The following is a 24623-nucleotide window of genomic DNA, read 5'->3' on the forward strand; positions in this document are numbered from 1 at the left end:
AACAAAAAAATAAAAAAATACTTTTTTTCTTGTTTTGTGTTGTTCGTCTGTTTGTTTGTTTTTCTGCAGGGGTGATTTCCTTTCCTGATGGAGGGCCGGATGTCAGCCTCTGTTTTGCTGCTTGCTTTTGGCTGCCATTGAAACGGGGAAGGGGGGCATGGTATTTGGGTGAGGGAAGTATTCTGTGCAGGAGTGACTGAATAAAGGGAGTTGTTCTCACCATCTACTGCGCATGCTGCAGAGAGAGGAGTTGCCGCCAAGGCCAACTGTCCGGCATACAAACCTGATGATGATTTTTGAAGATGTATCCCACATGACACCTGTGGGGTGTGCGGATTGGACTGTGGGATGGGGTTACCAAGGGAAGAGGGTTGGGTCACATATTGATATCTATGATTACGCACGCTTTTGCCTCAGATCTTGCTTTGCCTAGCTACTATCTACTAATAACCAGTAAAAGCTCTCTTAATTCTGCAAAATGGAGTTAAGTGGTTTCTTTCTTGGTTACTGAAGGAAGCAGCCCTGACATGCAGTGTATGAACAGCATACACTGAATCACACTACCAAGTTGTCATAAGAATATCCCAATAAAGAGGACCACAGACAAACCACAAGCAATAAATCTTAAAATTTAAAATTCAGAGGTTTATTTCATGAGAAATTTGGACCATGAAAAGCCATCATAACATGATTTACATCAATAAACCATTGCAATGAGGTCACATTATGGAGAACAACAGGGCTAAGATCCTCTGGGAATTCCAGATAAAGGCAGACAGGCAGATACTGGCCAATGAACCAGACATATTTGGTCATGGAGGAGAAGACAGAGATGGGGATAGATGCAGCAGTGTTAAATGACAGCAAGATCAGGAAGAAGGAGGATGGGACACTGGAAAAGGTCCAGAGTCTAAAGGAGGAACTGGAGATATGTGGAAAGTCAAGGCCAAAGTGGTCCTAGTGATAGGATCATTTTGGGCTGTGACTCCTAAATTGGTAGAGGTGCTCCAGCAGATCCCAGGAACATCAGCAGAGCTCTGGGTCCAGAAGAGTGAAGTGCTAAGAACAGGTAACTTACTGTGTCCATCCTTGTCTTACTTGGCTCAATAGTGACTGGGGAGGAGAGACCCCACCCTGGACCCTTATGTGTCACAGGGGTCAGTGCTGTCCCCTCTCCTATTCCACATCTGCGTGAGACCCTTGGGTAAGCTTGTCCATCTCCATGTGGTGAGGTATCCACAATATGCTGATGATACCCAATTGAACATCGGTGCTTCTGGTAAATTAAGCACTGCTGTGCATGTCCTGTCCTTCTGTCTGGAGGCTATGAGTGTCTGCATGTGAAAAAGAGGCTTCTGAGGAACCTCAGCAAGACTGAATGGCTTTGGGTTTGTGGGTCCCCAGTTCTAGGGCTACACCATCTATGGTGCTGGGTGGGGTTGCATTGCCCCAAAGAGACCCTGCGAGAACTTTGGCTAGAGGGCCTTTTGACATCTTTGTTTATGTGCCAGTTGCACCCATTCCAGGACAGAGGATGCCCTGGTCACCTCTTGGTTGGACTATTGCAATGCATTTCACATGGGTCTTCCCTTGAAACTTCAGCTGGTGCAAAATGCATTAGCAAGAGCAGTTGTATTCTTGGTTGGGCTCATCACTCCTGAGCTTCTGATGGTCTCTCAAGCCTGATTATGCCAACATCCCTCCAGCTATTACTCTCTTTTCTGGTTTTAATTCTCCTCTTCTAATTTCCTTTTAAATAATTATTGTATAAAGATTTTGAACAAACGCTCTTTTCATTATTTACAGCTTTTAATGTTTCATTGTTGGCTGCCCAGTGTGACTTTGATCAAATTTAACTAAACCATCTAAACATTCCCATGATTGCTCACTCTTACTAGGGCCAAGCTGACTGCCACCATGCCCCACTAGCAACTATTCTGTCTAAACATCCTATGACACAGGCCAAACTCCCTAATATGTATAAGTGTTCACTTTCAGGTAGTTCAAAAGGTCAACTACACCTTGACTCTCAAGTCGGTCTTCTCTGTGGATAAGCTACAAGAGTCACAAACATGTTTTTCACTAAGATGACCTGCAAATGACATTGACTTCCCAACAGATAGGAAAATCGCTTTCCCCTCCAATTATCAGAAGAACAGTAATTCTTAATGTATCCCCAGTGGATTATAACCCACAAAATCCTTCCAAGGTTAAACCTGCTTTAAGAAATATTCTCTGAGTTCTCCTGATGGTGGAGGGCTCTACCTTGTCTTCCAACGAAGCTAACTCTGAGATTGGTGAGACTCATCTGTCTTTGTGTCAAAGCCCAGACACAGGTAAGAGAAAGCATAGTTGATAGAGTATTTTATTTACTGATTAGTCTTTCAGCCTTATCATTAAAATAAAATACAGCACAGAGTCTAATTTCAGAATTGGACAAATAGGAGGAAATAAAATGATAAAACACAAATGTGTTAATACAAAGAAATATCAGATAAATTTTCACAGAAGCTTCCTATTGTTCTAAAGCTCTGCTGAGATTTCAAATGTTCCCTGCAATTCAGCTTCTGCACAAACCTTGATTTCTCATCTAGGAGGGAAGGTGAGAAGAATGGCTGGGCTGCCTCTCCTCCTCCTCCTCCTGCACTTGTGCCCCCTGCCTCCAACTCCTGCTAAGAAGACTCAAAGCACCTGTGCATTACAAGAATTCTTAAACAAAGAGGATCAATGGGAAATTTACAGGCCTGGTGATCTGATTATTGGAGGGAATTTGCCCCTCGAAACATTGTTGGAGTCCAACTCACCAGATTTCCAAGGAGACCCATTTCCACGTAATAATTCAATCACGTAAGTTTCACCTGGAGAGGAAAAATTTGTGTGATTGTTTTCTTTCTTTTCATTCTCATTCTAGGAATCTTCAGATCTTTTCTCAATAAGCAGGAAAGTTCAAGAAATAGTCTAGAATAGTCTTTCCGGAACTGTCCCTCAGGAAAGAGAAAAACAGCAGTTTTTACACAAATTCTATGCAGGGGCATGATCTGTCTTTCCAGACATTTTCATCCGGATGATAATCAACCATATAAAAGTAAGGAGGGGAAACATCTTGGAAACTTTGCTGGCCAGTGAAGAAACCGACTTATGATATTAATTTAGACTTAAAATCAAGCATCCATTAGACAACAGATATAAGTATAGACATGATTATGAAGATGTAAAATGGATACCAATAAAAGGGAACATTAGGACAGGGACGATAGGCCAGCTGCTGCGCTTATGCACACCCCCTGACAGACCTCTTGGGAAAGGGGTGAGTCCAACAGTAGACAGTCTAAGGTTAACATTTTGGGGTGGGGGGAAAAACCACAGAGTCAGGTAGTGCATTCCAGCCATTTACCACTCTGTTGCAAACTCTGCAATCAAGTTTGGAGCTGTTCACCTTAAGTTTGTATTTTTGTGTGCTCATGTCTTGTTGTGTTTGAAACTGAAGTAGTCATTGACAGGTAGGACATTGTAGCAGATAATTTTATGTACTACGCTTAGATCACATTGAAGGCGGAATAGTTCTAAGTTGCCTAAGCCCAAAATTTCAAGCCTGGTGGCATAAGGGATTCTGTTGTGAGCAGAGGAGTGGAGAACTCTTCTCGTGAAATATCTCTGGACTCGCTCAATGGTATTAATGTCCCATATGCAGTGTGGGTTCCAGACGGTTGAGCTTTATTCAAGAATTGTTCTAGCAAAGGTATTGTATGCTCTGGTTAGCAATGCTATATTACCAGAGAAGAAGCTGGGCAAGATTAGGTTAACAACTCTTAATGCCTTTTTGGCAATGTTATTACAGTGGGCTCTGGCACTTAGACCCTTAGAGATGAGTACTCCAAGGTCCTTGACAGAGTAAGGGTCATCTCCAAGGCCATGTCCACCCAGCTTTTATTTGTATACTCAAAGAAAAGTTTGATCATTGTCCAATGTGGATCTTGTGAGGAGGAAAAAGCCTTCTTCAGCTTTGCAATCAGCAGAGCTGGTGAATAATGGTCCTTAGTAAAACTGGGCTGTGTGACAGCCTCCCCCCCCCCCCACTGGAGTCTTTTGCTCAGACCTGAAGAAGCTGCTCTGAGAGGGGAAGAAGAAAATGATTAGGGAGGAAGAGGAGCAACTGGGGAGGATTTCAGAAGAAGGAAGGGAGAACAGAGGGGGGTAACATGATCTGAGATGAGGGTGGCCTGGCTTCTCTCTTTTCTCAGAAATCCATCCAAGTTCAATCGAGGAACATCCTTAAAGAATCCAAAAGAGCCCAATGGAACTTGAGATTTTCTACTGCAAGGCCAGACACAAATAAAGGTGAGGCCAACTCCACCAACACACGAGATCTTTCCTCTAATGTTCCCCAATCTTTTTCTCATTATAGAGCCCAACTCAAAAACTACCAGCAGTTCCTGGCCTTGATGTTTGCTGTCATGGAGGTGAACAAGGATCTGCTTCTCCTCCCCAATATCACCCTTGGATTCAACTTGTGTGACAATTGGAAGACGGAGAGGAATATTTTCATATGCAGCCTCTCCCTGCTGTCCACGAGGGGCCGAATGGTTCCAGGATATAAATGTGACCGGCAGGACCCTCTGCTCTCTGTCATTGGAGGTGACAACCCCAAATCCTCCAGGCAGATGGCCTCCATCTTCAGCCTCTTCAAGGTCCCACAGGTAAGGAGGCTGCATTGGATACAGCATGGAACACACAAATAATCTAAGCACACACCGAAGGAAAGGATGAAAACAAAGAGATTGGGGGGGGGAGGGAACACACCCGGGGTGAATGATTTATGTAATCCATTCTAAAGTTGGATGATTTTTCTATTTTATATGTTAAAATGCATCTTTATATATCTTCAAAATACATTGTCCTAATTCTGAAAAGCTGTGTTTGTCAAGAGGAATCATTTCCTGGCTTTCATAAAAGTTGATTGTCTTTCTGCACCTTTCAGTGCAGTTTATTCTCTGTATCAGGTGGGTGTTTTTTCCTTTAACTTCTGATATATCACAACCAGGCAAAACAGGAAACTGTTGCCTCTTCCTCAGAAGGGAGGGGGGTGAAGCTTATGAGTCAGTCTGTTTGGTGGGGCATTAACTACATTATGGGGAACCCTAAAGTCAGCACTTTCTTTTTGAAAGAAGATTCTCCCTTTTTCCAGCTCGGTGTCGGCTTTGAGTTCACTCAGGGAGACAGAAGAGTTTATCCTTCCTTCTTCCAGAATAATCCCCAGGAATCTGCTCAGTATGACGGTTTAGTCCAGTTGCTCCTGCATTTCCAGTGGAACTGGGTTGGGTTGGTGGCCAACCAAGATGATGGTGGGGAACATTTTGTCTCAACCCTGGTACCAAAGCTGAAGGAGAAGGAGATCTGCCTGGTCTTCACTGAAGTAATTAAATTTGAATTTTTTGATGTTGACGATCCAATATTGCCTCATATTTTAAACACCTTCTCTAAAGGTGAAGTGATTATATTTTTTGGAGACTACAGTAGTGGTACAAATCAAATGTTGGTCAACTTTTGTAATGAAACACAGAGATATACATCATTACTGAAAGTTTGGATCTTTACATCCTATTGGAAACTTAATATGTTCAACTATGAATATACGTTGCCATTTATAAAGCCCTATCATGGAGCTTTGCATTTTAGGGACCACACCAGGGAAGTCTCAGAATTCAGCCGTTTTCTCATATCTTTAGACCCTTTCAACCCACGAGGGGACACGTTTCTCCCTGACTGGTGGGAAATGATCTTCGGCTGCTTGATCAGCAAACCAGGAGAGATCCTTCAAGAGGGGCAAGAACGATGTACTGGAGAGGAGAATGTACAGAGTCTGCCAACTCACCTTTTTGAAACGAGCATGACAGGTGAAAGTTACAACATCTACAATGCCATTTATGCTGTGGCACATGCACTCCAGGCAACTCATGGATCAGGAGCACGACCAGCCGTGATGAGGCTTAGAAAGAGGATCTTAGATGTCCAAACATGGCAGGTAATCTCTCTGTTTTTTAATCCAGTCTGAGATCCTTAGAGCTAACATAGAGATGAAGTTCTCCATGTGTAGAACAAAAAAAAATAATTGGATTGAAATGGACGTCGGAGGTCTTCTAACCCAACCCCATGCTCAATCAGGAGACCCTGTATCACCTCAGACAAATGGTTGTCAGGCCTCTTTTTGAAAGCCTCCAGTGATGGAGCACCCACAACTTTTGAAAGCAAGCTATTGCCTTGTTTGATTGCTTTCACTGTTGGGGAATTTCTCCTAAGTTCCATGTTTCTTCTCTCCTTGGTTAGTTTCCTGTCATTATTTTTTCTCTTGCCTTTTGGTGCTTTGGAAAATAGTTTGGCTCCCTCGTCTTTGTAGGAGCCCCTCAAATATTGGAACACGGCTATCTTGTCACCTCTAGTTCTTCTGTTCATTAGACTAGACATACCGAATTCCTGCAACCATTCTTCTTATGTCTTAGCCTCCAGTCCCCTAATCATTTTTGTTGCTCTTCTCTGCACTCTTTCCAGAGTCTCAACATCTTTTTTACTTTGTAGCAACCAAAACTGAATGCAGTATTCCAACTATTGCCTTACTAAGGTTTGTAAAGCGATATTAAAATTTCAGAAGATTTCATTCTATCCCTCTATTAATACAGACGAGCATTGCACTGGCTGTTTGGGCTGCTGCCACACACTGTTGTTCCCTCCACGTAGACGAAGTTCCATTGAGGACTAAATTTGTTAGCCAGTAAAACTTCACCTGGTGGTTGTGCTGTCTATCTAACATTTTACTAGCTTGCCAAGAAGCAGGTTGTGTTCTACTTTTTCAAATGCTTTATTGAAATCTAAGTATACTATGTCCATAGCATTTCACCGATCTACTAATTTTGTCAAAGAATAAAATATAATTACTTCATCATGATCTGTTTTCTCTGAACCCATGTTGGCTTCTGGTTATAACCTTGTCTGTTCTAGTTGTTTGCAAATTTGTTGCCTGATTATCTTTTCAAAGATCTTCCCATGTATTGATGTCAGGTTGATTGGTCTGTAATTTCCTGGATCTGTTTTTTCTGCCTTAGTTATGTGACCCTCTTCCCATTATTTGTACTTGTCCTTTTTTTCTTCAGTTAGTCTGATAGTTCTTTGTGCAACCATGTTAGATTTCCTTGCTTTCCTTGGTTTCCTTTTTTAGTGTTATTAAACTAGACTGGGCATTTGTAACTGTATTTTTCAGAGTTTTCCATGCTTCTGGAGTTGATTTGCCCTTTACGATTTTCATCAATAGGATAGTTCCCAAGCACTCTCTGAGTTTGTTAAAATCAGCCCTTTTGAAGTCTAAAACATTGACTTGATTTATGTTGTGTTCGGTGGCCTGTAATATATGCCTATGACAACAACATTCTTTTTTCCCCTATTATGTTGACCCATATGCTTTCTAGAAGATTTTACTCCTTGGCTTTGTGAATCTCTGTACAGAAAGAAGTGATTTCTAACATACAATGCAACTCCACTTCCTACTTTGTTAGGTCTGTTTCTTTTGAGTTGTTTCTATCTGTCCATCAGTACATTCTGTCACTTCATCCCACCAAGTTTCAGGAACGGCAAGTCTATTATACTTGCCCTTGTATACTTGTATTTTAGGTTCACCTTGTTTTTTCTTTCTTTCTTTACCTCTTTACTCCCTACATCTTTCTATAATTGGTTATCTAGTGCTTTTTACATGGAATTGAGTTATAAAGGTCATGAAAATTGCTCCCCTTCCCACTCAATTTTACTTTAAATCCCTTTGCAAAAGTTTAGCCCATCGTTTTCTGAATATATTCCATCCAGTTCTGTGCGATGCATTCCAGGACTCAACATGGCCAAAATTCATGAAATTGGGAGGTGGGATTGTATCAAAGCATAAAGAATGGACCTCTATGTCCACTGAAGTCATAAATCAGGGCAGGCAATGTGTGGAAAACAAATTCTTAGAGGTGTGGGAAAGTGTTAGCAATTTCTGAAGGTCTCTTTTCCCTCAGCTTCTTCCCTATTTGAGGAATGTCCATTTCAACAACAATGCTGGAGATGAAATCTACTTCACAGAAGATGGACTGGGATCTGCTCGTTATGATCTTCTCAACTGGGTTCTCCTCCCTAATGAATCCTTTGTCCCTGTGAAAGTTGGAAGAATAGATCCTGGGGCTCCTGCAGGACGTGATTTCACCATTAAATCTGATGCAATTGTCTGGGCAAAAAAGGTGAGATGGAAGGAAAATAAATCCAGTAAAAGACTCATTCTCTTCTGGGGATTCAAAACATTTCCCTGGCTGGGAAACAGGTTACAGAATCAGAAATTTGATAACCGTTTCATGAAAAAGCTGTTTTGCATGTAATATATTTGAGGTCTGATTTATGACAGATCAAAAAGGGTGGAGATCATGAAGAAATTCTTTTTGAAACCTAGGATGCAGATGAGCAGCCAAGAGTGGTTTCCGTGGACCATTCCCCTTCAGGTGGATCTCCATCACTGTTTCCTTCAGAAAAGCTATAGCTCAATTCACAATTAGCTCAATTCACAATCCTTCTTTTGCATGACAATCCCCAGTTCCAAACCCCAGAATCCATTGGTGGTTTAGAGTGAAACTGGCCTTAATCCTTGAGAGCTTTTCCTGGTTTCTGCTATACTTGAGTTAACCGTTGCTTTTGAAGATATTCCAACGATTGAAAGAAAAATATACAAAAGAATAATTGAAGCATTGCTGAAGACATCTACAGTATTTCTTTTTAAGTGATTTCCATGGATCATTCTCGTTCAGTTAAATCCGCCTGGTTATTTGTTTTAGAAAAGCTGTAGTTTAATCAAAGCTTCCTTTGGCTACTGAAGTTCTAGTTCCAATCTCCAGCATCCCTTGGAGGGTTGGGAGGGTCATTCATTTGAATCAGCCAGGAGATGCTCCTGGTTTCTGGTAGTGAAGATGGAAAGAGGAATATGGAAAGAAATAAAGGAAGCAAATTAATTGCTTAGGTCATCTCAAGCATTTCCCCTTTCTCTTTCAGAAAGTGCCCTTTGCCAGGTGTGGCATGAAACGGTGCCAGGCAGGAGAGAGGAAAAATGTTCCAGAGGGGGAGCAGGTTTGCTGCTACCAATGTGACCCTTGTCCGGAAGGGACCATTTCTAATCAGACAGGTAGAGCACACTTTCAGTGAAGATCTACCAGGGTCAAGGAAACCATTCAGTAGAAACCAATATCAATTGTGTTGACATTTTTGATAGATTAACATTCATCAAAATATGCAGGCGTTTCAGAAGAATCTTGGTTGGTGGATCTAAACTGGCCTCCCCCCCAAGCCATCCTTTTTTCTCCTTAGCAATTTAATGCAGGATACATTCGTGGCACAATTCATGAGTTCCCAACTAGACTTTCTAGTCCTACTCTTACATCTAACTACATCCAGGAAAACCAGAGACCAAGCTTTTCATGAAGCAGTGGGCTTGAGGTTGAAGCTTTGATTTTCGTTATTTAGGGCGTGTTTTTCTGTCAGCGCCATCAGTCTCCCACGAGATAGACTTGTTGGAGAAGAGGGAGATCCATCTAACTATTTCTGCCTCCCCTTCCCTGCAAAATGATTGCAAAATAAAAAGTGGAGAACTTGATCCCCAAAAGGTGAAAACTTAACTGTCTCACAATAACTTGTCCCCAAGATAATCAATATTAAAGGATGATTTCTTCCTTTTGATATTCTATGAAATGAAAAGTACTCTTCATTTCAGATTCTGAAAACTGTGATCCCTGTCCAGAAGACCAATACCCCAACAAGGAGAAGGACCACTGCATTCCCAAGAAGAGCCACTTCCTTGCCTATGAAGATCCCCTGGGATATGCTTTATCTTCTCTCGCTCTTTCTCTCTCAACAATCACATTAGGAGTGCTAGCAATTTTCCTTAAATGTCACAATACACCAATTGTCAAGGCCAACAACCGGGATCTTACCGACATCCTCCTGGTCTCCCTCCTGCTCTGCTTCCTCTGCTCCTTCCTCTTCATTGGGAGACCCAGAAAACTCACTTGTCTTTTCCGACAATCTGCCTTTGCCATTCTCTTTTCCCTGGCAGTTTCCTCTGTCTTGGCAAAAACTGTCATGGTGGTTCTGGCCTTCATAGCTACCAAACCAGGGAACCAGACAAAGAAATTCTTAGGAAAAACACTGACCAATTCCATTGTTATAGCCTGTCCCCTGGTCCAAGCTGTTCTTTGTGCCACCTGGCTAGTAACCTCTCCACCATTTCCCAATGTGGACTTCCACTCCTTGGTTGGAGAGGCCATCTTGGAATGTAACGAAGGCTCGGCTTTGATGTTTTATACAGTCCTCGCCTACCTCGGTTTCCTAGCCCTTGTCAGTTTCTCTGTGGCCTTTCTGGCTAGGAAATTGCCTGACAGCTTTAACGAAGCCAAGTTCATAACTTTCAGCATGCTGGTCTTTTGCAGTGTTTGGATCAGCTTCCTCCCCACCTACCTGAGCACCAAAGGGAAGTCCATGGTGGCCGTGGAGATCTTCTCCATTTTGGTCTCTGGGGCTGGTCTCTTGGCTTGCATCTTTTTTCCCAAATGCTACATTATCCTACTGAGGCCCCATCTTAATTGTAGAGAAAATATAATGAGACACAAGAATCTCTGATTCATGCAGAGATTTGAAAATTTCATTTTGACTTTAGAACATTTTTGTATTTGATTTCTAAAAAATATTGTGATATGAGACAGCAGCTAGTTTATTAAATCATTGGAAATCAACTGATGGGAGTAATCACAGACCATTATCATTTTATCATTTTATCATTTTATTGAGTTTGTATGCCGCCCTATTCCCGAGAGACTCAGGGCGGCTAACAATAAAAAGGGAGGGGATACAAAAAAAGAATAAAAACAACAATTTAAACTTCTACAACAGCCGTAACCTCGAATGGGGCTGGATACTTCAATAGCCCCAGGCCTGCCGGAACAGCCAGGTCTTAAGTGCTTTGCGGAAGGCCGGAAGGGTAGTAAGGGTCCAGATCTCCATGGGGAGATCGTTCCAGAGGGCCGGAGCAACCACAGAGAAGGCCCTCCCCTGAGGAGTCGCCAGCCGACATTGGCCGGCAGATGGAATTCGGAGGAGGCCTAGTCTGTGGGATCTAATAGGTCTTTGGGAGGTGACTGGCAGGAGGTGGTCTCTCAAGTGCCCAGGTCCGATACCATGTAGGGCTTTAAAAGTAACGACTAGCACCTTGAAGCATGTCCGGAGACCAATGGGCAGCCAGTGCAGCTCGCGGAGGATAGGTGTAACGTGGGTGTACTGAGGTGCACCCACAATCGCTCGCGCGGCTGCATTCTGGACAAGCTGAAGTCTTCAAACACTCTTCAAGGACAGCCCCATATAGAGCGCATTACAGTAGTCCAGTCTTGAGGTGACGATGGCATGAGTGACTATCCGAAGGGCCTCCTGGTCCAGGTAGGGCCGCAATTGGTGCACCAGGTGAACCTGGGCAAAGGTCCCTCTGGTCACAGCCGACAGATGATGTTCTAAAGTCAGCTGCGGATCCAGGAGGACTCCCAAATTGCAAGCCCTCTCTGAGGGGTGTATAATTTCACCCCCCCAGGCTGAGAGATGGAATAGCTGGACCATCTTTGGGAGGGAGCATCAATAGCCACTCGGTCTTGTCGGGATTGAGCGCCAGCTTGTTCGTTCCCATCCAGACCCTGACAGCCTCCTGGCACTGGCACATCACTTCTACCGCTTCACCGAGTTGGCACGGGGCAGACAGATACAACTGTGTATCGTCCGCATATTGATGTTATTTAATCCCGTGCCGGCGTATGATCTCACCCAGCGGCTTCATGTAGATGTTGAATAGGAGGGGGGACAGGACTGAACCCTGTGGCACCCCATAATTGAGGGGCTAGGGATCGATCTCTGCCCTCCGACCAACACCGACTGCGACCTGTCCGAGAGTTAGGAGGAGAACCACCGAAGAACGGTGCCTCCCACTCCCACCTCACGCAACCGTCACAGAAGGATACCATGGTCGATGGTATCGAAGGCCACTGAGAGGTCAAGAAGCACCATGATAGAGGAGTGACCCCTATCCCTGGCTCGCCAGAGATCATCGATCAGCACGACCAAAGCAGTTTCCATGCTGTAATCGGCATGAAGCCAGACTGAAAGGGATCCAGATAATCAGTTTCATCCAAGGACCGTCGGAGTTGAAAGGCCACCACTTTCTCAACAACCTTCCCAACAAAGGGGGGGTTGGAGACTGGATGATAGTTACTCAAGATGGCTGGATCCAGAGAAGGTTTCTTCAGGAGGGGTTTCACCACCGCATCCTTTAGGAGGTGCGGGAAGGACCCCTCCCGGAGAGAGGTGTTAACTATCGTCTGGATCCAGCCAGGTGTCACCTCACCTTCTGGGCACATTTCAGTGAGGGGGACTCCTCCCTCCGGGCCCAGCCAGGTTTCAGTAATACATGCCAGGTCTTCCCCCTCGTCTAATATTAGGTCCCAGATGAGGGGAGCCTTGTGAACCACAGACCTGGCATTTAGCAACAACAGCCTGAGACCAGGGCCCTGACCACTCTTGCCATCTGGTCCTGGAGTGGAACTAACAGGGCCAGAAGGAGGGATCGCTGCGACGTAGTGGACCCTCCTTCCCCGGTAATGGCCAGCCCTGAAGTTCCTGCCGTACCTGCCCCTTCCCATCGTGACCGTAATGTTCTGGCCCACTCCCGCACCCGTCGACCCCGTTTCCCCCCCCCCCGTAGTGTCCACTCTCTCCGGCAGGCCATTAATCTCAGTCAGTCTAGGACGGGAGATAGGCCTGGGCCCCCTACCACTTCTGCAATGCCACTCAGTGGAGGAGGCACCCGACTGTTCTCCCAGTCCCCTCATGCATACACAGTCACTCACTCATCCAGTCCCCTTTTAAAGTCAGTTAAAAATTACAAAATACAATGACAATAAAACGATAAAAGTGGGTACAATCATCAAACATCAAACATACATCACATACATACCACATACATATCCCATACAAGAGAAAAGGAAGAAGATTGCACAGCTGTTAAGGAATGTGCAAGTTCAAATAAAGTTCACAAAAAGTCCAGTCTGGTGGGGTTTGCGAAGGTATAAATGGGGAAGCAAGATTTCATTTTCTCTCTTCCTTACGCGATAGATAGTATCGATGGAACTGGGATAGAGGGGTCCAAAAAGTTCCAAAGGGGCTGAGATGGAACGCCTTGATAATGGCAGGCGGCAATGATCGTACCAGCCAGGACCGGATCGCAAGTCCAATGTCCAATGTCCAGCAGCCGTGAGCCGTGAGCAAACCGAGTGCCAGGGAGGAGAGGAAAGGCCTCACCGAAGAGAAGGCCTAGGGGATAGACTAAGGGGTTGTGGCAATGGCCGCAAGGCCAACTGCCAGATCTTATAATGCCCCATATCAACCAACTACCCCTCAATAAAGCCAGCCAAATAGAGTCCCAAAAAAATCCAGAAAGAACCAGGGGCACAGATGTCAAAAAACGCCAGGAGCGGCCAGTAACGTGCTCCGACCGGAGTAGAGGAGGGGGGGCACCTAAAGAGACTACGGCAGCCGAGGAATAACCAGCTGCCTTGTCTCGTCCAGCGTCGTTCGAGTCACCCACTTCCTTCGATGACAACAGGTCTCCAAAGGACAGGCAGACACCAGGGCTCCTCCCAGTCAGCGAGGAAGTAGGGCCTAAACCAAGCCAAGACCACTAAACGCCACAAAAAGTCGATTCGAGGCTGTCTGTGGGTGGTTGAAACGCCGGAAGCCTAGAACGCTGAAGCGGGGCCCTCAGTGCAGCGCTGCCATTTTCCTCCAGTCTTGCTAAGCATCGTGAAGAGCACTCCGGCTTCCACGTGGGCCAGGGGATGCCCAGGAGCACCAACCCTCCAGAAAACCGTCTATTCGGGTCCCCTGGATCTGGCTCAGCTGCAGGAACCCCTTTTTCTAAGGCTCCGAGCCAAACCGCCGGTTTATCCCGGCGTTTTTTCCAGACAGAGCAAGAGAAACCAGCGGCCATCCCCACCTCGCACATGCGCAACCACTAATCATCCACACTTTCATTTTTCATTAGTCTCAGTTCACCCCAGTGAGGCCCCATGAATAATTAGGAAAAATGCTTTGATCTTGAATGTCTATTCTGCAGTTTAAATGAGCTACCATATTTTGCTGTCTATATACTTCGTAGAGAATATGCTTTGTTAATAAACACAATCATGTGAAATTGATCTTAATGGATATTTTCTGGCTCCTCCTCTTTGAAATATTTTTTATCCTTGAATTGCCTGAAAACAGCCAAAATCCCAGCAAAAAAACAGGCATGTGCATGCTGGCCAGTTGGTGTATTCGTGAGTGCCAGAGCACTAGAAAACAGCCTCCAAATTCCCCCAAAATGTACAAAAAACAGCCATTCTCCAGTTTATTTCCACATCATTTTGGGTGGTTTTCATAACATTTTTCAGGTCATTTTCAGCCTGTTTTTGGACTATTTACCAGGCCGTTTTTGGGACCAAAATGGACTGGAAATGGCCCAGAAAATTGCCCCAAAATGGCCAAAAACAGACATGCGTGCACCAGCCAGCTCTGACTCTCTAAATCACTTAGAAATGTCTGTAAAACAAGGTAAAATGGTATATAAGTCTAAGTGCTATTGCTGTTGCTATTAACCCTCTCCTACAAAAACAACAAAAATCAGAATCAACAGATTTGAACTACAAATCAGAGAACTTGGGTGAACAGTGCTACGGTCCTTCTAGATCAGTGCTGTCAAAGTACCGGCCTATGGGCTGGATGCGTCACATGCTGGCCACGCCCACACCAAGGTTAGCAAAGGGGGGGGGAAGTCCTGACACATCATATGATGCCGCCGTCATGATGTGAGTTTCAAACCCCTGTTCTAGATCATTCTTTACCCTCTCCCCACTGCAATCAATTTCTCTGTATATCACTTTGGATTAGCAAATGAGACCTTCCCTTATCACAAAACACAGTAGACATTTTCATTTTCTCTTTTGCATTTAGATCTTCTCTGTACAAACACAAAAATAATGCATGAATACATGGAAGGGTAGGACTTCTGTCTGACGGATCCTTCAGTCTTTTTCTGATTGCAGTAAAAATTGGGAAAGAAATTGCAATCTCTCTCACACTGAATGCTATAATAATCATGGAAGTCCCCTATCCATATGAACACATTCTAGTCTCTCTCTAACCTAACCGAAGCATCATCAATAATATAGAAAGAATTGCCTTGTTTCATCCACCATGAAATGCCCAGTGGGTCATTCCATCAGTTCCTTTGTGGATCTGCCATAGCAGAAAGGGGGCAGTCATGCCATAGTAGAGGGAGGGAGGAATAAAGAGGGTGAAATAATGCTCAAATATTTGATTTCTTGATTTCAGATGCAGCCCACTGTGACCCCTGCCCAGAAGATCAGTATCCCACCAAGGAGAAGGACCACTGCATTGCCAAGAGGCTCCACTTCCTCTCCTATCAAGAGACCCTGGGATACACTTTAACTTCTCCGGCTCTTTTTCTCTTTATGATTACATTGGCAGTTCTGGCAATTTTCCGTAAACATAATGACACTCCAATCGTCAAGGCCAACAACTGAGATCTCACCTACATCCTCTTGGTCTCCCTCCTGCTCTGCTTCCACTGCTCCTTCCTCTTCATTGGTCAACCCAGAAACCTCACCTGTCTCTTCCGATAAACTACCTTTGCCATTCTCTTTTCCCTTGCAGTGTCTTCTATCTTGGAAAAAACTGTCATGGTGGTTCTGGCCTTCATGGGCACCAAGCCAGTGAAAAGGAAAAATAAACTCTTAGGAAAACCACTGACCAACTCGATTGTCTTAGCCTGTCCCATGGTCCAAGCAGTTCTTGGTGCCACCTGGCTGATAACCTTTTCCCCATTTCCCAACTTGGACTTCCACTCCTTAGTAGGAGAGGCCATCTTGGAATGTAATGAAGGCGCAGCTTTCATGTTTTATGCTTCCCTTGCCTACCTGGGTTTTTTGGCCCTTATCAGTTTCACAGTGGCCTTTTTGGCTAGGAAATTGCCTGACAGCTTTAACAAAGCCATGTTCATAACTTTCAGCATGCTGGTCTTTTGCAGTGTTTGGATCAGCTTCCTCCCCACCTACCTGAGCACCAACAGGAAGTCCATGGTGGCCGTGGAGATCTTCTCCATCTTGGCCTCTGGGGCTGGTCTCTTGGCATGCATCTTCTTCCCCAAATGCTTCATTATCCTACTGAGGCCCCATCTGAATTGCTGAGAGAATATAATGAGACACAAGAAACTCTGATTTATATCTCTGATTTGTGTGGGGACAGAAAACTTTATTTTTTCTTTGGAATATTGTTATATTTAATGTTATTCCTGATAACAATATATCTGTTAATCGAAAACGATCACCCACCCTTTCATTTTACTTAAATACCAATTGTCAGCAGAGAGGTCCAGTGATCAGCTTAGGAAAAAGTAATATTAAAGAAGTGGATATTAGTTTCCAGCATGACTGTTTCTCACTTCATTTATTTTAGCCAAAAGAGTTATTCAAAATTGGTCAGGTTGGCTTCATTGTCAGTGTTTTTAAACATGATTGTTTGCATAGATCCCTCAGGCTTTGCTGAGTTCCCTACTAACTTTTTCATTTAATTGTGTATTACAGTATTAAATGAGCCACATTGTTTTATTCTAACCAACTACAGAAACATAATTTATTAATAAATAAGATCATGTGAAATAGATGTCAATGGATATTTTCTTATCATTGGTATTGTTAATATTTTTATCCTTCAAATATTATGAAGAAGGAAGAATGGACAGAGGGATCAATAGAAGCAAATTAGTAAGAATGGATAAGAATAAATGGAATGACTGATTTACTTATTGACTGATTTATTTCAATTGCAGGAGCTAAAGTCAGAAACTGTTTTTTCCTAACATATCCTAGGATATGTTAAGTATATTGATATGGAAGCGGAAATACACCAATGAGAGGAAGAGTGGGAAATAGAAGGGAGAAGAAAGATGGGAAGAGAGGGATAGGAGAGAGGGTAAGGGTGGAAGATGAGGAGGATGAGGATAAGGAGGAGTGGAATGTAGAGAGAGGAGAAGGAGAAAGGAAGGGGAAGTAGAGTAGGAAAGATGATGGAGGGAAGATAGGAAGTAGGAGAGAGGTAGAAGAAAGAGGTGTATGGAGAGCAGAAGAGCTAATAATGGGTTTTAATTTTTTTGGGCGTTGATGACAAGAGGAACTGATGTAATCATTATTTAATACTATATGATACTGGCTATGTATAGTATACATGTGGTTGTATGTTATGAAAATGGAAATAAAAATATGTTTTAAAAAAAGAAACTATTTTTTCCAATAGAGCTTAAAAGTAGACAGTTAGATCTGTACAGCTGTTCGGCTAATTTGAACTCTACACCAGGGGTGTCAATCTCATGGCATCATCACATGACATATCATGACTCCCACCCCTTCGCTAAACCAGGGGTGGGCGTGGCCAGCACACAACCACACATAGAGCCGTGGTGGTACAGTGATTAGAGTGCAGTACTGCAGGCTACTTCTCCTGATCACCAGTAGTTTGGCAGATCAAATCTAACCTGGCTCAAGGTTGACTCAGTCTTCCAACCTTCTGAGGTCAGTGGAATGAGGACCCAGATTGTTGGGGGCAAGAGGCTGACTCTGTAAATCGCTTAGAGAGGGCTGGAAAGCACTATGAAGCTTTTTCTCTGGAGCTTCAGGGCTGCCACATTTAGTGCTCTGAGAAAACGGTAGTGGGGTTGCCCAAAGTGGCATGTGGAGCCATGTTGCCTAGAACATGCAGCGTCGCCCTTTCCTCTTTTGGGTTTCTGGTGTGCATACATGCATGGTGATCAGCTGACCTTCGTGTGTGCGGCAGTGCAGCTGATTAGTACGCATGCATGCGTGCCAGAAACCATAAGAACAGCTGGCCAGTGTGTGCCAGAAATTGGAAGTTCATTTCCTGGTGTGCGCATGCCCTCTGGGCCACTCCTCTTCTGGGTTGTGACCCTGATGAGTGTGTATATGCACATATTCCCTTTGTGGTGCTGAAAAGGTTCACTGTGTTAGCCTTTCAGGTCTTGGGAAAGAGGCATCACCACCCCACCTCCATCTCCACTCATTGATATTGAATATTCCCAATTCTAGGAGTCTGCCCCAAATTTTTAAAAAAATTAGAAGAAGACGGCCATATCTCCTGGAGCCATAGCTGAAGAAGCTTCTTGGATGAGAAGTGAAATGTCTTCAAAGAAAAGTCCAGTTGCCCCTTGAAAAAGCACCTTTGACACTCAAGTACATACTTTATGGCTGATCATCGATATTAGAAGAAACTGGCCCAACTGTCTGCCTTCCTTTGGGAAAAAGCAGATTTAGAACTAAGGGTCTGAATGAAGATCTTTCTCCTTCAAATTGACTCCACATTGCAATGTCTATTTATTTCCCTAGAGGTGCCCCTTCTCCTTCAGCCAATAATCCACCACATCAAGCTTGGCTATGTTCAAACTCTCCTGTGGTAGAGACAGTATTTATTGTGTGGAAACTATGCCTTTTCATACTTTCCAGCACATGCCTCAGGAAGCTGTTGAACCATGGGGAATTTAAGTATATTTCACGCACTTCCAGTTATCCAAAACTGCATTTATCACAAGTCCAAGCAAGTGGACTGAAGTCAGTACCTCACTGAGGGCTCCCCAGTTAATAGCTATGATGACCATGTTGGAGTAACAGAAAAATAGAAAAAAAGAATGAGAAGGAACCTTCAAGGTCCAGGCCCTTCCTCAGGCAGGAACCTGTGTCAACCCTGATGTGAATAGCAATAGCATTTAGACTTATATCCCACTTCATAGTGCTTTCACAACCCTCTCTAAGCAGTTTACAGAGTCCACCTCTTGCCCCCAACAATCTGAGCCCTCATTTTACCCGTCTCGGAAGGATGGAAGGCTGAGTCAACATTGAGCCAGTGAGATTTGAACTGCCAAACTGCAGCTAGGAGTCAGCTGAAGAAGCCTGCGTAACTAGGAGCCGAGGTGGTGCAGTGGTTAGGGTGCAGTATTGCAGGCCACTTCAGCTGACTGCTATCTGCAGTTCAGCGGTTCAAATCTCACCGGCTCAAGGTTGACTCAGCCTTCCATCCTTCTGAGGTGGGTGAAATGAGGACCCAGACTGTGTGGGCAATATGCTGACTCTGTAAACTGCCTAGAGAGGGCTGAAAGCCCTATGAAGCGGTATATAAGTCTAACTGCTATTGCTATTGCTATTGCACTCTAACCACTGCACCACCTTGGCTCTAGTGAGCATGGCAGAAGCCATCTTTGGGGCTTCAGAGTTGCCACACAATGGAGGGAGAGGGGGAATAGTTAGATGGGCTTTTGTAGCTTTCCTGTGGGAACCAAGGACGTTCTCACAGGTGGCTGGCCAGAAGAGGAGCCAAGTAACCAAGTGACCAGCCAGCACCTGGATTGGACAACGTGACCGGTGACTTGGGGGAAAGAGGAAACCTGTACTTTTAAATAGGTGAAAGCCCTGGGAACTTTTAGAGTCAGCTTTCACCATTCATGCCAATATGATGTATCCAATAAAACTGTTCTCTGAGGAATTTGCCTCCCTCGGTCTTCCACTTTCTACGGGTGCATTACTTGGAACCCTGACACACGGTACAAGTGGTTGTCCAATCTCTTCTTTAAAACTCTCAATATTGGAAACTGCAAAATATCAGACATATTTATGGGCTTACTATTTCCATAATTCGTGCACCATAATTCTTATGCCTTCCAGTCAGTCTCTTTCACAACAAACTACTTTGTGTTACATTTTTGCTGATAAAGAAATGAAGGAAGACTAGTATAGATCTATTTCAAGCTGCTTAGCTCTCATCAGCTAGCCATACCCATTGCTGGGATTTGAACTTGGGCTGCTAACATATTAGGCAGTTGTATTAACCACTAAGTTCTCCTACCTTTATCAGCTGAACCAGGGGAAAGATGATTTGGGTAGACCGGGTGCTTTGAGAGAAGAAGAAAAAGAACATTTAATCTCTCCCCTGGTTCAGCTGATAAAGGGAGGAGAACTTGTGGCTTAGAGGTTAATACAACAGCCTAATAAGTTAGCAGCCCAAGCTCAAATCCCAGCAAGGGTATGGCTAGCTGATGAGAGCCAACAAAAGCAATCTTGCAAAACTAATGAAGTCGTTGACTTGCATTATTTAAAAAGGGCCACAACTATGGGGAATTTGACCTCTGAGAGGTTAAATGAAACAAAAAGATGGTCAGGAAAATTAGTTTTCAGTTTAATAGGAGTAGATAATATACAAATTGAGAAATAAAAAAAAATGAGTTCTTGCGTCTCCCAGAGGCCCATTGTAGTTTTTCTCAGAACGTTCCTACAGCAGCCTCTGAATCCCTAGATGCCAATGTTTGTTCTAATTAAGTCCACTGTTCTCTGTAAATAAGAGAAGGGCAGGGAATAACCCAAGATCCATTATAATATTACTTTTGAACATGTTTGCAAGCATCATATCCCCTTCCTTTCTTACACCATTTTCTCCTTCTGAAATGTATAAATGTCAGTGCATTTCTTTGTCCTCTAAGGGGACATAATTATCATAAAACATCATATTTAACTAGAAGCTCTGAGATATGACATGTCACAAGGGATTGTTAAAATAAGTGTACATAGTGATAATACCTTCTAATCCTGACCACAAATTCCCACCACATGGATGAGGCCACACAGCAGAATTGGGTAGGAAATTGGGAATTTCAAATCTACCATTAAAAAGAGGAATAGAAGCAGAAAATTCTACAGTGTTGGAAGGCTATGGAAAACAATATACACAACAGAAATGCTAATAGGGAACCAACTTTTCAAAACACGAAAATAGTACAATATCTAATAAAAAGGAATAAAATTGGAAAATGTCCTTCTTGAAATAATGAACATATCTTTAACATCAAGCTTTTTTTCTATGTAAGGCCCTGGGTGTTGACTTGTATAGCATTCTTGGCCTGGTCTTGAGTTGTCATAGGCAGGAGGGGGGGAAAACTGACAGAGCAGCTTGGCAGCCATGACCAAAAGCACATTCCACGCACACCTTTCTCAAGGCTTGTATCCCAGGCTACCAGAGACAACCAGAGAGGTGTGTTTTCTACAACCCGCGAAAGTGGTGCGTAGAACGTGGTGACATGTTGTTCCTAATAAATAACTGGATTTCTTTTGTAACTTGGCTGAAGTTAATGAGCTCATGAGTTAATTAGGGCATCTGTTGGAACCCTGACACTGGGCCTCAATATGAACACCTGGAAGAAGTGGGATGTAAGTGGTTGCATTATTGTTGCTGATAGCACATGTGACTCTGCAGTTCCTTCTTACAAACCATTCAAGGCCAGTCAAGGAATAATCGATGAGAACTGAACAAGTAGAGATTCAACCTGGAAATAAGGAGGGATTTCCTGAGAGGGAAAGCAATCAACCCCTGGAACAGAAGTTGCCTTCAGAAGTTGTGGGAGCTTCATCAGAAGTTGTGGGAAGCTTTCAAGAAGAGACTGGACTTCCAACTGTCAGAAATGGTGTAGGGTCTCCTACGTAGGCTGGAGGGTTGGACTAGATGACCTACAAGGTCCCTACCAACTGTTGTTAATCTGCTAAATGGTGTAGGGTCTCCTGCTTGGATGGGGGTGGGTGGAGTGGACTAGATGACCTACGAGGTCTACCTTCCAACTCTGTTATTCTGTATCATTGCTCCTCACTTTAATTATCACCATCTCGGTCTTTGACTCCTCCTCTGCTACTCCTCCAATGACTGCCTTGGATGTAAACATCAGTCTGAATTAACAGGGAAGGGATCTCAGAAAAGGATAAATGCCTCCAGTCTGGAGAGTACTGAGGATAGACAGGCTATGGTTATGCTGCCGACCATGTGTTTCTATTCCTTTCGAAGGGAAACTGGGCTTGTCTTTGTCTGAATTGGGGAAGCCTCTGGCGTTTCCATCTTGCGAGAGCACTTTGAATTCTACTAACCACCTGTGGTTTAGAAAGAGAGAAGTGGCTGATTCATCTTAAAGCAAAATGGACCTTCTGCTTCGCCATCTGATGCTGCTGCTGGTTCTGACCCAGAAACTCAGGGCGGCTCAGACCCAAATGCCCCCCGACTTTAAGACGGCAGGACAGAGAATATCCAGAGAGTTATTGCAGGTCAGGTGACCACATTATTAGTGCATTTGTCACTGCATCAATAACTTCGTCTCAGCTGTTACAATTCAATGGTGCTCGTTATATTTCTCCTCTGCCTCGGTAAGTCATTCAGTGGGGTGGATTTGTATCCCGTTCCTTATATTTCTAGCAGTAGCCTTTAGAATCAAGATTACATGAAGTATTAGTGCCACTTTATAAAACCATAGTAATGCCACACCTGGAATATTGCAACCAATGTTGGTCACCATACTGCAAAAAGGTTTTTGAGACTTTGGGAAAAGTTCAGAGAAGAGCAACTCTGATGATTAAGGGCCTGGAGATTAAAACATATGAAGAACTGCTACAGGATTTGGGTTTGGTTAGTCTAGAGAAAAGAAGGGGGAGCATGATATCAGGATTCCAGTATTTGAGGGGATGCCACAAAGAAGAGGGGGTCAAATTATTATCCGAAGCACCGAAGAAGGCAAATCAAGAAACAATGGATGGAAACTCATCAAAGAAAGAAGCAACCTGGAATTAAGGAGAAACCTCCAAACAGTGAGAACAATTAACCAGTGGAACACCTTGCCACCAGAGGTTGTGGGTGCTTCATGACTGATGGTTATTAAGAAGGGACTGGATAGTTATTTGTCTGAAATAGTAGGGTCTCCTGCTTGATCTGGGAGTTGGACGAGAAGACCTCCAAGATCCCTTCCAGCATTTATTCTGTTCTATTCTATTCTATCCTATCCTATCCTATCCTATCCTATCCTATCCTATCCTATCCTATCCTATTCCATTCCATTCCCTATTCTATATTCTATTCTATTGTTCCATTCTATATTCTATTCTATTCTACTGTACTCTACTCTTCTATATTCATTCTACTGGTATTCTATCCTATCCTATCCTATCCTATCCTATCCTATCCTATCCTATCCTATCCTATCCTATCCCATCCCATCCTATCCTATCCTATCCTATCCTATTCCATTCCATTCCATTCTTCTTCCACTTATTCCTACAGGACATCTTGGGTCATTGTGATTTCTAAGGCTCCTTCTTTTGTCTTGTCGTGTGGGAGAGACTCAAATTGAAGGACGGGGAGAAGAAATCCCGAAAGAACCTTAGAAAGAAAGAGGCAAAAGTCCAGGGGATCTTCTCCTCTCCTTCCAGTCCTGATTTCATTCCTTGAATACTGACTTTTTATTCATATAGTTACAGGAAGGAGAGTAGTTGGTTCGCCGTAGTATAATTTAAATGCCCTCTCCTTATGGAAATAAAGGACAAAGTGTTTTTTAGAATTGCTTTGCTTACCCATCTATTAACACATGTTTTTGCTTTTATGATGGTTCTGCTTTAATGAGTGAATGGTTTCGAATCTTACTAATAGGAAAAATGAAAATCAGCACTATTGATGATATATAACACTGGTGGGGGACTATCTCCATCCCAACCATTGTTTCCTTCATCATTGGCATCCTTCAGTCTAAAAAGACTATAGTATCATGCTCTGGAAAGAGGTCAAAGCTGGAGTGTCCTCTCCAGAGCACGAGGCCTAGATAGATTAATATGGAGGATCCACTGTTACCCAAGTAGCAGATCCCCCGCTCTCCATGTTACTGAACTAGTCCAATGGAACAGCAAAGCTGATACGATTGGTTCCAGCTGTGTCGCAGGAGTCACCAGAACGTTGGTTGTGCACAGTCACGAACTGCTTCCGGGACTCCGGTTCTGAATTTTGCCTGGAGGTTGATTCCTGAATCCTTTTCCAGTAGCGGCTATAGCCACCAGGCAGTGGAGGTTTGTAATCAGAGTTTCCCTTCTCCTAGAAGATGGCTGAGCCTCTTGATCTGCCGTTGGGGCATAGAGCCCTCTTCCCCCTTCAAAACAATTGACCGTCTTCTCTTGTAACCCTTACTTCTCTTGTAACCCTTACCCATATCCCCTTACTCTCCTCCCTCCCCACTTTTATGACAGGATGCCATTGAAGGGAAGTGGGGCTGAAGCGATGCAATGACAGACCTGACACCAACCCACTTCAAAGGGTTGTTATGGAGAAAATAGAAGAGGAAGGCATATTTGGTATGATTGCTGCTTTGGGCTGTGAATAAAAACAATAAAGGCAGGATAGAAATAAATAAATGATGGTTCAGTAGATTAAAGTAAAATGCAGGCAACAGATGAAGATAGATCTACAAGATCTTTTTGCATTTTTATCATGCTGAGTCTTTTAGCATTCAAAAAATGAAACTGAATGCATACTGCCATGAGAACACTTCCACACCTTTTTCGACGTCTAATATCCCTCAAAGATATTTTTAAATCAACTAAGTGATCCTCTTTCAGAGAATC

At 43.7% G+C, this 24623-nt stretch overlaps 1 protein-coding gene across 1 annotated transcript; it reads left to right on the top strand.

Annotated features, from left to right (window-relative positions):
- Positions 1-930: 930 nt before the first annotated feature.
- Positions 931-10677, top strand: LOC148049911 (vomeronasal type-2 receptor 26-like). The gene is made up of 7 exons (XM_087705336.1): positions 931-1069; positions 1324-1388; positions 1999-2063; positions 4406-4460; positions 5186-5851; positions 9058-9187; positions 9773-10677. The coding sequence occupies exons 1-7, from the start codon at positions 931-933 to the stop codon at positions 10675-10677; spliced, it is 2025 nt and encodes a 674-aa protein (XP_087561462.1).
- Positions 10678-24623: the final 13946 nt, after the last annotated feature.

The sequence above is a fragment of the Thamnophis sirtalis genome, unplaced genomic scaffold (assembly GCF_051295495.1).
Source record: "Thamnophis sirtalis isolate CommonGarterSnake01/CBP01778 unplaced genomic scaffold, rThaSir2_p1.2 scaffold_1, whole genome shotgun sequence".
In the NCBI taxonomy this organism is placed as follows: Eukaryota; Metazoa; Chordata; class Lepidosauria; order Squamata; family Natricidae; genus Thamnophis; species Thamnophis sirtalis.